At 40.8% G+C, this 14,027-nt stretch overlaps 1 protein-coding gene across 11 annotated transcripts in view; it reads right to left on the reverse strand.

Moving 5' to 3' along the window:
* Positions 1-14,027, reverse strand: part of NEO1 (neogenin 1) — a 213,162-nt gene that overhangs the window by 58,995 nt on the left and 140,140 nt on the right. For 6 of the 11 annotated variants that reach the window (XM_074328254.2, XM_074328252.2, XM_074328258.2 and 3 more), the window contains exon 8: positions 1,117-1,336. In XM_074328254.2, the coding sequence (XP_074184355.2) occupies positions 1,117-1,336 (220 nt within the window). The remainder of the gene's footprint in view (positions 1-1,116; positions 1,337-14,027) is intronic. The other 5 variants (XM_074328259.2, XM_074328253.2, XM_074328255.2 and 2 more) reach the window with 1 other exon arrangement.

The raw sequence follows: 14,027 nt of genomic DNA on the forward strand, positions 1-14,027 counted from the left end.
GATTAAGGTTCTTTTACTTGCTGAACTTGCTAGTCTGGTATTAAAGACAATATACATCAAATGTCAGCACCCTGGCAGAAATACGAGCTTTATTTCATGTGGTAGGGCCCTAACCAGAGCAGGTATTTTAGCTTTCTTATTCTAGGGTGAAGTAACAGCATATGTTAGAAGCACAGTCAGCATGTGGCATGGTTCCTTGCAGAGTTTATAATCTGGTTGAGAAAACAACACAAACACACATAAAATAATAGAAGCGTAACAGCTTATGGCAGTATAAAATATGTGTTGTAATTAAGTGCCAATATGAGTGGTACAAACACACGTAAGAAAAATGCTGTCTGTGCTGAAAAAGGTAGAGAAAGCTTTATGAGGGCTTCATGGGGCTTAATCTGGGCTAAGAAGGATTAACTGAATGTAGCTTTAGCTGAGAAAGGGGAAAGGGAAAGTGAGTGAAGAGAACACACTACACAGTGATAGGAAGGAGACTGGTTTCCTCAGAAAGCAAGTTCCACTGGGAGGTAAGGACAAAAGGCTGGACAGAGAAAATGAAGCGAGACTGTAAAGAGCCTGGAGAGTCTGGATCACCTCCTAGAAGCAATGGAGAGGCAATGCAAGCTCTGGGAAGGGGTGGAGATGGAGAGGAGTTTCATGAAAATGCTGTTTTAAGAAATTAATCTCTAATAACTCTTGTGTGTCATCAAGGAAACCTCTGAAGTTGAGCAGCCCACATTCACCTCAGGCTGCAGGCAAATTTTCATGTCAGATTAATAAATTAAGTCCATCTTAATTTCTACAATCTGCATGTTCTAAATGAGCTGCATCTTACAGGCTGTGCTGACTGAATCTTAAGACAAAGGTTACATGTTCATGCTTCCACCTAAATAGCTCTCTGTACCCTCTCCCTAAGTCGTCCCGGAAAAGCAGGAAGGAATACAAGGACGTAGTCTGTTCAGGAATTTATTTCTAATGACCTGAAATTAGGAAAGAGGCGTCTCAGTGATCACATTTGCTGGACAGAAAACAGGTACAGATCCTGCATGACTAAGAGCCAGGGGAGCAGGACTGGGCTGGGCGGGCCGGGATGCAGCCAGCGGCCCCAGACACACAGGCACTTACCTGGCTGTGCCCTCCTTGGTGTAGAAGACAGAGTAGGTGAGGTTGTCTCCATGAGGATCTGAGGCAGGCGTCCGCCACGTCAGTTTGATGAAGCGGGTAGAGACCAGCGAGGCCACGACGTCCCGTGGAGCCGAAGGCAGAGGTCCCGTGGTGGCTGGTGCTAGATGGTCAGTAGTGGCACTGGTCAGTGAAGTGGGAGGTAATGTTGGGATGGCAACATCTTGTCATGTGCAAACATTGGGAAATATGAAGGGCAAACCACGACGGTTTTAAAAAAGAGAACAGAAAAACAAAAAACAAAAAAGAAATAAACAAAACCACGATGGGAAATAAAATAAAATGAATGAACATAAAAAAGGCCATTAAACTGAAGGCTAACATGCAGGCCAGGGTAACTACTGAACACTAATGGGCACTATTTCAACACACATCAGTGTTGAGCGAGCAAGCAGGCTTTCGGGTCCCTACAATGGTGGCGGGCAAGGGACAGGAGGGGGACAGTTGAGAATACAACATCTCACAGAAGGCCACAGCAGTGCCCAAGTAATTTTCTTTAACCCTGAAAAGTCGCATGCAACATCAGTCACACTTTACAAGTAAAATTCTCATATATGATAAAACCTCAGTTCATCAAAATATGGAGAAACGTGTAGCAGGCCCGAGCCTAGTTACCCCCATGCAGGCTGCGGGCAACTGCGAGCTCACTGCACAGCTGTGTCCTCACTGCACAGCTGTGTCCTCAGCCCCGAGACAGATCCGAGAGCCACAGCTTCCACTTCCGTCTAACAGCAAGCTCTGCTCTCTGTGTTGGCAAGACCCAGGTAAGTGTGACAGCCTTCCTCACGCTGCTAACTTATGCTTCATTTGCTACCTATCAAGTCATTTAAGTATGACAGTATGAAATCATAAAACAGAACGTGCAAAGACACAGCAATACAACACCCAGGTAGCCTGTCTGCCTGTCACACTTCTCACTGCAGCGTGCAGACCCCAGCACCCGCTCGTCCAACGCTGCGTGTATACTTGTAGTCGTGCGTGACTTTACTACCTCCTAAGGCAGTCCCTTGGACACTTCCGATTTTAGAAATTTATTCTTTTTTTTTATTAGTTTCAGGTGTACAAAACAATGTAATAGACATTTACCCCCCTCACAAAGTGATCACCGCCCCCCAATCTACTGCCCCTCTGGTATCATATATAACTGTTACAATGCCACTGACTCTATTCCCTATGCTGTACTCCACATCCTGTGACTGTATGTATATTAAATTATACTTGAAGTTTATTCTTAATATTAAATCTAAAAGCTCCTTCACCTTGGGGCCAGAAAGTATAAATTCAATCTCACAATTTTTAACCTAAAGGATTTGCTAGAATTGTGTCTTAACCTTAATGGGGACACTCATAGAATAGAAGCAGAGGAAAACATGGAAATTCTCCACCGAGGTTTCAATGAAATGGTAGGGCAACACTTCCTGGAAATGTCTGTGGCTGTGAGAGGCTCTAGAGAGCGGCAGTCTGATACGCCAGAGAGAATAAATTCTCCAAGGGGAAGGCGGAGGAGACCGACCTAGTCTCTAGCGAGGTGGGGAAGGGGAGAAGTGGCCCAGTGGCTTCTATGTGCTGCACACATGCTCTAGGGCGCTCTGCTCTATACTGGGCTCCGTCAGTGCTTACAGCTCTAGAAACAGGTACTAAGTATCACTGTAGCTCTAGCTTACATGCGGAGATCGACACTCAAAAGGGCTACCCAGCTCATCCTAGGGCGCACGCAGTAAGCGGCAGAGTGGTAAAAGCAACCCTGGGGTTAGTTTCACAGGCCTCTGGATTCAGCCAATGGGAGTTCTGGTCCTGGTCGTGCCACTTACTATTTGCGTCACCATGGGCAAATCCGTTGTTCTTTCTCACTTGCTTTTTTTCCTCTCCTTCTGAGAAGGTGCTTTTAAGAGTGTGGAGTGCTGTCACAATGTAAGACTACGTAAGTGCTGTCACAATGTAAGACTACGTAAGTGCTGTCACAATGTCATCGTTCAGCTCCACATCCACCTTCACCGACACAAGTGCCAATGTTGTTAGGAAGGGAAGTCTGAGTGGCCACTGAGGCCTCATTCTGATCCTTTAGGCTTGAACAGATGTGCCGCCTCAGAGAAATAAATACCTCTCACTCACAGCTTTCAGAGTTCTTTTTCTTATACCGTGTCCGTTTATTCACACAACCACCCCACGAGGCAGGGTGGAAATGACAGGATTAGATGTTGCATGAAGGTTAAAAAGGAGCCCAGAACTCCCCGCATTTCAGGTTTGGGAGAGAGGGTGGATGGTGGTGTCATTTACAGAGAAAGAGACACCAAATTGAGGGAAAGGTGGTGAATTTGGTGTTGAACACACTGTGTCTAAAGTAACAATCCAATATCCATCCATAAGAGAAATGTATAAGAAGCAATGGAAATGTGGACCTCTGATTTCTGTAAAATCAAGTCACTTAAACCCTTAGAGAGAAATGGTTCAGAGCGGCCTGAACAGCCTCGCTCCGCTGCCTCATTTCTGGGCCTGTCCAGAAACACACTAAGCTGCTTCCACGTCTGACCCAACTCACCAAGCTAATTTTTCCCAGCTATCCGCTGGCCAGAGAGGAGAGCGAGTCTGTGATGAGACGCGGTAGAGAACACCAGAGAAAGCCCAGGATTTCGCGTACAAAGACCTTATGTTCAAAACTTGACTCTGCCACTTCCGAATAATGTGAAGCTGGGCCAGTCACTTAGCCTCCCTGATCTCAGTTTCCTTTTCTATTAGACTGGTTCAGATAACACTCCCTACCCATGTCCCGGGCTGATGTAAACCAGATGAATATCAATGAGAGAAATGCACGTGGAAGTACTAGGTAGTTATCACTACCATTAGTTAAATGGGTGACAAACACAAGAACGTTCAGTATAAAGGCACCTAGGAAGGGAATGGAAGCGGGGAGGACTAGGTGATGGAAGGGTGTAATGGGCGGTAACTGAAAGAATCACTCAGGAAAATCCATTTAGCCTACTGAGCTTCCACAGCACACGTCCGGAATTCTGTAACAGCACCGAGCAATTCCAACTTTGTCATGTTCGCATTGTATCACTTACACTAACCTCTAAGCCCTTGGAGGATAAAATCTGTGTTGCTTTATCTGGGAATCACTCACCAGGTCTCGGTATATTTTACATAATCAATAAATGTACATTTATTGAATTAATCAGGAAAAGAAAATTGGAGAATGTTAGTGCAATGGAGACCAAAGTTTCTAGAATCTCATTACACTAGGCAATACTTTAATCTTTTTAGCTGATACAAAGTATATACAAATAGCATTTATATAATGTTATAGAAACATTTGCTTTGCAAATGTATCGTAACAGTTCTCTTTGGAATGAAAGTATAACTAATGCTGGATGATTGTAACTGGTTCCTGGTTAGCCACGGGGAACCTCCATGTCCACTGCAGTGCTCATGTTCTGGCCCCACTGTCCCCACATTGGAGCTACAGCTGCTCTTCCATGTGCCGGCTGAACAGGTAAAGGAAAGAGTCACATGTGACCAAGATAATCAAACAGGCCGTTAGGTTACACCAGGATCAATGGCGCGATGAAGGATGGAAGGGACTTCGTACTTCCAGTGTGACAGTTTGAGGAAGTCAACAAATCCTCTCCCCTTTGGGGGAAATTTTTGGCAGCTTTAAAGCTGGGTAGAGAGCTGTCAAAAACCTGGAACTGTCCAAAGGCATACAACCAATTGAGAGGCATTTATTCCCCAAAACTTTCCTACTCAGGGAACAACAGCAAGTCTGTGGCATTACTGCCTGGGCTGCTCCCAGCACCCCCGCTCTGTTGGGGTGGTTGTCAACAGGGTAAGGCAGGCCCTGGAAACCAGTGATTTGGCTGCTGCTGCCAGGCAGGGCTCCTCTGAGGTGGAGCATTGTCACTGCACGTGGCAATCTTGGTGGCAAGTGAACAGGAAGGGCCGGTTTGCTCTGCTAGCCTGAAGTTGTGATTTGGGGGGGCAAGTGATGGATGGTAGACTAGTTGGAGATTTAACAGGGAGTTTGGTGAGGTGAAAAAGCAATAAGAAGGTTTGGTAAGTTCTCCACTTATTGCAGGTTAACTGAAAGCCATGACAGAGACAGGAGTGGGCCGTGGCCACCCACACGTCCCTGGCCAGTGGACCCATGTCTATGTTTGGAGGACAAGTGGGAGAGCCTGGTGCAAAGCAAAAGCTTGGGCAGACCAAAACATGACCTGAATTTTTACTGCATTCTCCAAACCACTTATAAATCCCCCAGCCTAGTGGCTTGAGGTACTTGAGCACAATTTCTGACTGACACTTGGCTAAACACTAATGTGTACAGACATGGAGGTTACCCCTAGAAAACCAGGCTTAAAAATAAAAACAAGAAAATTAAAAACAAAAGCTAAGCAGAAGCATCCGTGGCTGCACACTGTGGGGAAGACGGACATCACAGATGTAGCCCAGGCAAGGTTACACAAACCAAAAGAACAACTGCTGTGGGCAACGAGTCAAAACCCATAGTTGCTACGATATGTTACCCCAAAACATCCAATAGTCAACAAAAAAATAAAGAGATGAGCAAAGAAGCAAGAAGTATTAAAGGGCAGTCAGTCTCGGCGAGTCCTGCGATACTAGATTTAACAAAGACTTCAGAGCAGCTATTAAAATACGTTCAGGGAACTACAGGAACCTGTCAGGAGCTACTTAGGCTCTGAGATTTTACCTCATGGAGGTGCTAACAAGACAGTTATTACCGTCCATGGGTGCAGGTGAAGGCACGAGTCTTGCAACAGAGACCGAGAACTTGATCGCTCAGGGCCAGTGCAGCAGCCAGCACTTCCTGTTGGTTCTAGTCAATTCCCCACACCCCCCAAGTCCCACGAAGACAATGCAAAGGGCCCAGGATGGATGCCCGCGCCTTCAGTAGGCTGTTAAGAGAAGGACCCTGGGCTTGAGGGATTCAGCACTTCATAGCAATGGGAGGCAGGCCCCAGACAACAATAGGCCTGCTGCAGGCATCTAATTTAATTGCTGTGGTCAGAGACATCCTTGGTATGGTTTCAGTCTTTTTAAATTTACTGAGACTTGATTTGTGGCACACCACATGGTCTATCTTGGAGACGGTCCCACGTGTGCCTGAAAAGGACCTGTTGGGTGGAGATTCAACAACGTCTGGTCAGGTTGGGTGACAGGGTTGTTCAAGTCACCTATACTCGAACTTTTTCAAAATCTCCAACTACTGTCATTGAATTGTGTATTTCTTCTTTGACTATAACAATTATAAATGCATATGCATATAACAGAGCCCCAAAATACATGAATTCAAAGAAATCTGGGAAAACCCCAAATATCTGGAAATCAAACAATCCACTCCTAAATAACTCAAGGGTCAAAGAAGAAATCACAAGGAAAAAAACCTAAAAATATTTTTAACTGAATGAAAATAAAAACACAACATATTAAAAATTATGAGATGTAGCTAAAGCTGTGCTTAGAGGGAAAGTTAAATACCTTTATCAGAAGAGAAGTCTCACATGAATTACCTACGCTTCTACCTTACTGTAGAGTGTGTAGCTAAAGTGTTCTCACACACAGAGAGAACGTAATCATGGGAGGTGATGGATTGTTAATTAACTTGATTGTAGGAATCCTTTCACAATGTATACATATATCAAATCTTCATGTTGTACACTTTAAATACATTACCATTTATTTGTCAATTACACCTCAGTAAAGATGGGAAAAAATTTAAATTTTAGCCAAGTTATTAAAAAAAAAAGCTCCGAGACTGAAATACTAGGAGAAAACATAAGTTACCAAATTAAGAATCAAAGAGGAGACACTACCAACCCTATAAATATTCAAAAAGGAATATTTTAAACTTATTTAAAATTTTAATACTTATTTAATATTTTAAAGGAATATTTAAAATTATAAGGAAATATTATAAACAAATTCATGCCAATAAAGCAGACAACTTTGAGGAAATAGAAAATTTCTCAGAAAGATGAAAACATCAAACCTACTCAAGACGAAACAAAATCTGGATAGAACTATAATAGAGAAATTTAATTAATAAACAAAATCTTCCTACAAAGAAAAGTCCAAACCCACTGGACTTCACTGGTAAATGCTTTCAAATATTTAAAAGAGGGCCGGCCCGGTGGCTCAGGCGGTTAGAGCTCCGCGCTCCTAACTCCGAAGGCTGCCAGTTCGATTCCCACATGGGCCAGTGGGCTCTCAACCACAAGGTTGCCGGTTCAATTCCTCGAGTCCCGCAAGGGATGGTGGGCTGCGCCTTCTGCAACTAGCAATGGCAACTGGACCTGGAGCTGAGCTGCGCCCTCCACAACTAAGACTGAAAGGACAACAACTTGACTTGGAAAAAAATATATATATGTTTAAAAGATGAAATAACACTAATTCATCACAACTCTTTCAGAAAACCGAGGAAAAACACTTCCAACTCGTTCTGTGAGACCAGTATTACCTTGATATAAAAGCCAAATGTATCACATGAAAAGAAAGCCACAAATCAATATCCAATCATGATCACAGATACAAAATCCATTAACATAATATTAGCAACCGTATTTGGTAACATAGTAAAAGGATTATACACCATGATCAAGTAGGATTTACCAAATGAATCCAAGAGTAGTTTAACATCCCCAAATCAATGTAACACACCGTATTAAGAGAAAAAAGAACTACTGATCATCTCAGTAGATGCAGAAAAAACACTTGACAAAATCAAACACCTATTTATGATAAAAACTCTCAACAAACTAGGAAAGGAAGTAAACTTCCTCAACCTGAAAAACCTACAGTGAACATTATACTTAGTGGTAAAAGGAAATGCTTCTTCCCTAAGGGTAGAAGCAAGATGAGGACGCTAGTTCTCATCTCTTATTATCAGGCATTTGTGTGAAGTCCTAGTCAGTGCAAGAAGGGGAGAAAAAGAGAGAAAGTGATAAAGATTAGAAAGGAAGAAGTAATACTGTTTTTATTTATGGATGACGTAGTTATCTAGAAAACCCTATGAATCTATGGGAGAAAAAGGCTACTAAAACTAATAAATAAGTTTAGCAAGGTCATGGGATACAGGTCAATATACTGAAAACCAACTCTATTTTTATATATTAGGAATGAACAATCCAAAAATGAAATGAAGAAAACTACTCCATTCACAATAGGATCCAAAAAGAATAAAATACTTAGGAATAAGTTTAACAAAGAAGTGTAAGATTTGTACCCTGAAAACTACAACACATTGCTGAGAGAAATTAAAGAATATCTAAATACAAAAAGATCTAAATGAAAAGATCTTAATAAATAAATGTTCACGGATTAGAAGACTAAATGTTAAGATGACAGCTCCTCCAAACATGTAATAGAAATGCAAGAGACCTAGAATAGCTGAAACAATTCTGAAAAGAAAAAGGTTGCAGGACTTGCATTACCCGATTTCAAAATCTACTATAAAGCTCCAGTAATCAAGACAGTCTAATATTGGCATATGAATAGGCATATAGATCAGTGGAAGACAACTGAGACTCCAGAAATAAATTCCCAAGTTTATGGTCCATTGGTTGTTGGCCAAGGTGTCGAGAAATCTCAGCGTGAGAAGAACAGTCTTTTCAACAACTGGTGCTGCTTCAACTATGTATCTAGATGCAAAGTAATGAACTTCGACGCTTACTTAACACAAAAACCAGCTGAAAATGGCTCACACACATAATGGGAGAAAGTACAGGTGAAAGCCTGTGTCTTGGGTAAGAATGTGTTCTTACACATGACAACAAATGCAAAGACATGAAAGAAAAAAAAAGATAAATTAGATTCTAATCAAAATAAAAACTGCACTTTAAGAAAAGCACAACTAACTAAATGACAAGCGAAGCCACAGAATGGCAGAAAATATTTCCAAATCATATCTGATAAAGGACTTGGATATATAATTCAGAATATATATTCAGAAGCAGAATATATAATTAACTCCTATAAATCAATAAAACAAGTAATCCAATTTAAAAATGGGCAAAAGACATGAACCCTCATTTCACCAAAGGAACCATACAAAGGACTAATAAACACAAGAAAATGTGCTCAACATCACTAGTCATTAGGAAAATTAAATCACAACCACAATGAGGTACCATTTCACATCCACTAGAATGGCACTAGAATCGTCAAAAGGGTACACAATACTCAGTGTTGGCAAAGACGTGGAACAACTGGAACTCTCACCCTTACTGGGAGGAATGTATTAGTCTTCCAATTGATAAATATGAATTGTCTCCATTTATTATTTGAATCTATAGTATCTTTCAAAAATGTTTCAGTTTTCTGAGCATCAGTTTTGCACTTTTGTTAAATGTATTCCTAAGTATTTTATTCTTTTTGATGTTATTATAAATGAAATTTTCTTAATTTGAATCTCAGATAGCTCACTGCAAGTATACAGAAGTACAAATGATTTTTATATACAGATATTGACTCTTGCTGAGCTCATTTATTAATTTTTCTTTATAATTTTCTACATACACGATAATGTTAATCTATAAATAGAGAGCTTTACTTGCAGTTTCTTAAAAAGTTAAACATAGCATATGACCCAGAAATTCTACTCCTAGGAATCTACCCAAGAGAAATGAAAACAAATGTCCACACAAAGATTTGTATACAAACCTTCATAGAACCATGATTCAAAATAGTCAGAAATTGGAAACAATCCAAATGGCTATCAACTGGTAAATGAGTAAACAAAACAGGTATATCCGTATAAAGGAGTACCTATTCAGCAATTAAAAAGATACAAAACACAGATATATGCTACAATATGGATTAAAACAACAACAACACATTACCCTAAATGAAAGAAGCCAGTCACAAAGACTACATATTATAGGATTCCCATTTTATATAAAATGACTACCAAGGGAAATTTGATAGAGACAGAAAGCAAATCACTGATTACACGTGGCAGACAAACCTGGGGGAATATGGGGGTTGGCAATGTTTTCTATCTATCCTGCAATGATGACTATACAGCTCTACATATATTTACTAAAAATTACTACATCATACACTTACACTGGGTGAATTTTATGGTATGTAAAATCATACTTCAATAAAACTGTTAAGAGAATGGAATGTCTTAGACCAGTTAGTTGGAACTACTAACATACTTTTTTTCCTAGTGTAAAATAGCAATAGTTATAGTTCTAGGACATCTCTGTTGCTCAAAATAACTGAGCTTAAAAAACATCAACCTATTTGAAATCTTCACAAAATTAAAATGTCCAGAAATTACTCTAAGATTTTACAAATGCCAATTAGTTATCAAGGGGCCCAAAGCATAAGTGAATTATATAGATCTCTAGGCCAAATGTAGGAAAAGCCTTTGTTTCTTAAAAAAAGATGTCTGATTATATTAAGGATTATGCTGGTGTCTTTCTCTTCTGCCACCTGAAAATGTTCACTCCTGAAAACGAAATTCCTGATCACATCGCTCCCTGAAACTACCTACAGAATAAAGTCCAAACTCCTCTGTACAGCACTGAGGGCCCTGCGCAAACTGGCTAGGACATGCTGTGCTCTGGGTCGGCCTGGTTACTGAGCACAAATGGACTTTTCAGCCTCGGTGTCCATGCTCACACTGCTACTATGTTTAGAGCAATAAACACCATGTAAATCTGACTGGAGTCAAAGGCAGCTGGGAAATCTGAGAAAAGCTATTACACTTTCAAAGTCTTAGCAACATCAAAAATGCTGCTACCTGCTGCTCAAGTGCTTGGCAGCAGCCTCACACTGGCACTTTCTCTGAAACCTACGACCTCTACAGGCTCTTAAGTGAAACCAAGCGAGCTTATCCATGTGAGATCCTGAAAAGGGGTTACACCCTCCTGATCAAACTTCGTTACTTGACGAAATCATTGGAGCTGTTGAGATATCATTTTCAAAATCCAGCTCCACTGTGGTTGTTTTAATGATCCATTATATTTGTGACCGATAACGTGTCACTTTTAGTGTTTTATAAGTATGACTGTGACCGATCCATCCATCCATCTGTGCACTTGGAACAGTTTCCATATAGAGATGGTCCGATTCTGTGCTGCGCATGCTGCCCCTGGGTAGGGGGAGCCGATGGTCTTCATCTGACACCACTCACACAAGCCACGGGAGCTGTGCGTGGGCACACGTACGCTTCCTCCTGAAACTCAGACTTGGTTCCTTTTTCATAATCTTTCTTTGAAAACAGATTCCTTTGAAAACTTCTTGCAAAATCTTCTGGACACCTTCGAAAGGTAAGAGAGCATCCTGGGGACATGTCTCCCTCCAGCCTCCCTTTCGTTCTTTATGTAAAGGAACTGACTAACTTGGCATTTCCCAGGAGCTTCATTCAGAATTCACTGTTCAGAACTGAGTCCGATTTACACGGTACTTACTGCTCTCCACCTAACAGCAGTGTGAACCAAAGTACAGTTCCCAAGAGCATTTCTTTTGGGAGATGTTGCCAGGTATACGGTAAAAACAGAGAACAATCGTCTTTGGGAGACCGCGGGGAGCTGTCACGCTTATTAGCATGTTAAAGACTCCCACAATTCTACAGGAGAAAAATCTGCTCCGTTTGTTAACCTAGCATTTCTCATTCTTAACGGATCATTTCTCATTCTTAACTCTCTTTATCCCCAAACAGGAACCCAGTCTGTGCAATCCTGAACTAAACGATACCTGAGACAGTGTCCAGCGGAGAACTCCTTGAAGAGAACATCTGCCTGAAAAACCTACCATCACTGTTCAACTACTTCTGTAGGCAGTTTATTTCATATTTTTATTTCAAAGCCCAAACGTAACAAGCTTGTTATAAAAGTAACTTAGATAATACAGAAATACACAACATAAAAGGGTTAAAGTTCTGCTTTTCATCATTTCCGCAATACCGCTGTTAAGTCTGGCGTTCATTCTCCAAATATTTTCCTTTTCAGTGATACACTGACATACACATAAACCTACACGTAACGACACATAAATATGAGAACGGAATGAAACCACACATGTTGCTTTGCACACTGTTGTACGATGTAACAAGTCTTTGAGTTCCCACGTCAGTATATATAAACAAACCTCATTATTCTCAAGTGGTCTGTAATATAACTGTAACATGGTTTATTTCATCATCCCCTTATTGTTACTTACATTTAGTCTGCTTCCATGATTTATTTATTCATTTTGGCTACGTCAGGCAATGTTTCTGTGAACTTTCCTATACATGTGCCTTTGTGCACATGTGTAAATATTCCCGTAAGGTGATTTTGAGAAGTGAAAATGCTGAGCCAAAGGTCTGTATATTTGAAAGCTTGAGAGCTGATGGCAAATAACCTTCTGAAAGTCTACTTTGGCTTCTGTTTTAGGGCAGAAGGCCAAATACTTTCTGGGTCCAGCACTCCATAAATACTGCCCCCCACCCACCACAAACAGGACAAGAAATAGGAACGTGAAGTCCGTTTTGGACAAAGCTAAGAGAGCTCTGTAATCCCAACCCACAATGTGTGAAAAAGGTAGATAGGAGAAAGGTAAATTAATTAAATGAACAGCATCAATCTAAGTACCCCCAGAGGGATGGACTCATGAGACTCAACCCAACTGTCCGTGAAGGACTGGCAGCACGTTAGGAGACAGGGCTGATGTGGGGACAGAGGGATTAGGAGCTATCACACCTGGAGACAGGAAAAACTAAGTCACAGAGGTTCTGGGCTCAGAGGTGACCAACGGGGGTGGAGACCACGTACTGAAACACGGAATGCCCTATCTTCCTCCTCAACCAGGCTTACTACCACTAGACAAGAGAATGAAGCACCCCTGGCTGGAAAATCTGAGCAGAAGCAGAGAAGACATACAAATATTGCTATGTTGCTAGATCAGGTCGTGGCCACAGTAACAAAAAAGACTGACTACCCAATTGTTCCATAATAAAAGCCAAGTAGTTAAAAAGCTTTATCCCAAAAGTTTAAGGAAAAACCAGGTATCTGTACAGCCTCAAAGTACAGCTCCTAAAATATTTATTAATTACAGAGAGGAAAAAAATAACTTTACAATGGAGAAAGCTGGCAGACACTACCTTAATTAACCACATGATCGAGTTGACATTACTGAATAATAAGGCATACTGGTATCATGTGCCCCTTATATGGATGTGTTGAAAAGGGCACAACAATTCTGCAGTATTTGTCAAAAATAAATAAATAAATAAATAGATAGATAAAGAAATCCATAACCTTAAAGCAACCACAAGAAAATACCAGACAAGCGCCAAGTGAGAACATTATATACCTAATACCTGACCAGTGATTCTCAAAAGTGTCATGGGCATAATGGACAAGGAAGGACTGAAAAACAGTCACAGGCTGAAGTAAACTAAGGAGATGTGACAACCAAATGCAATGTGGGATCCAAAGTTGGATCCTAGAACAAAAAAAGGACAATATCACACTCTTAAATATGAATCAATTGCCAGATTACTTTCAAGTATTTGAGGGTAGTTCTCTTCTTTTGATTGACAGTTCCCAGTTCTTTCTTCTGATCTCTTTATAACATGGTTTCAAAACCTTTCTATAAACTCTTAAAATGAAGTGGCCAAAATATACATAAGGATGCTATATACTTTGTGTCGTTGTAATTAAAGATTAAAATAGCTTCTAGGCATCTGCATCACACTGATGAGACCTACTGAGCTAGCAATAACTTAAAGGCCATAAGACTTCTTACGTGGTACTAAAAAGAATTGATTTCACTATGCTATCCTGCACTTTACATAATGTTGAAAATTATATACTGCTTGTACAGAGCGATATGATAAAAATGTTTTA

Source organism: Rhinolophus sinicus, chromosome 3 (genome assembly GCF_057876585.1).
Source record: "Rhinolophus sinicus isolate RSI-liver-muscle chromosome 3, RSI-T2T, whole genome shotgun sequence".
Taxonomy (NCBI): domain Eukaryota; kingdom Metazoa; phylum Chordata; class Mammalia; order Chiroptera; family Rhinolophidae; genus Rhinolophus; species Rhinolophus sinicus.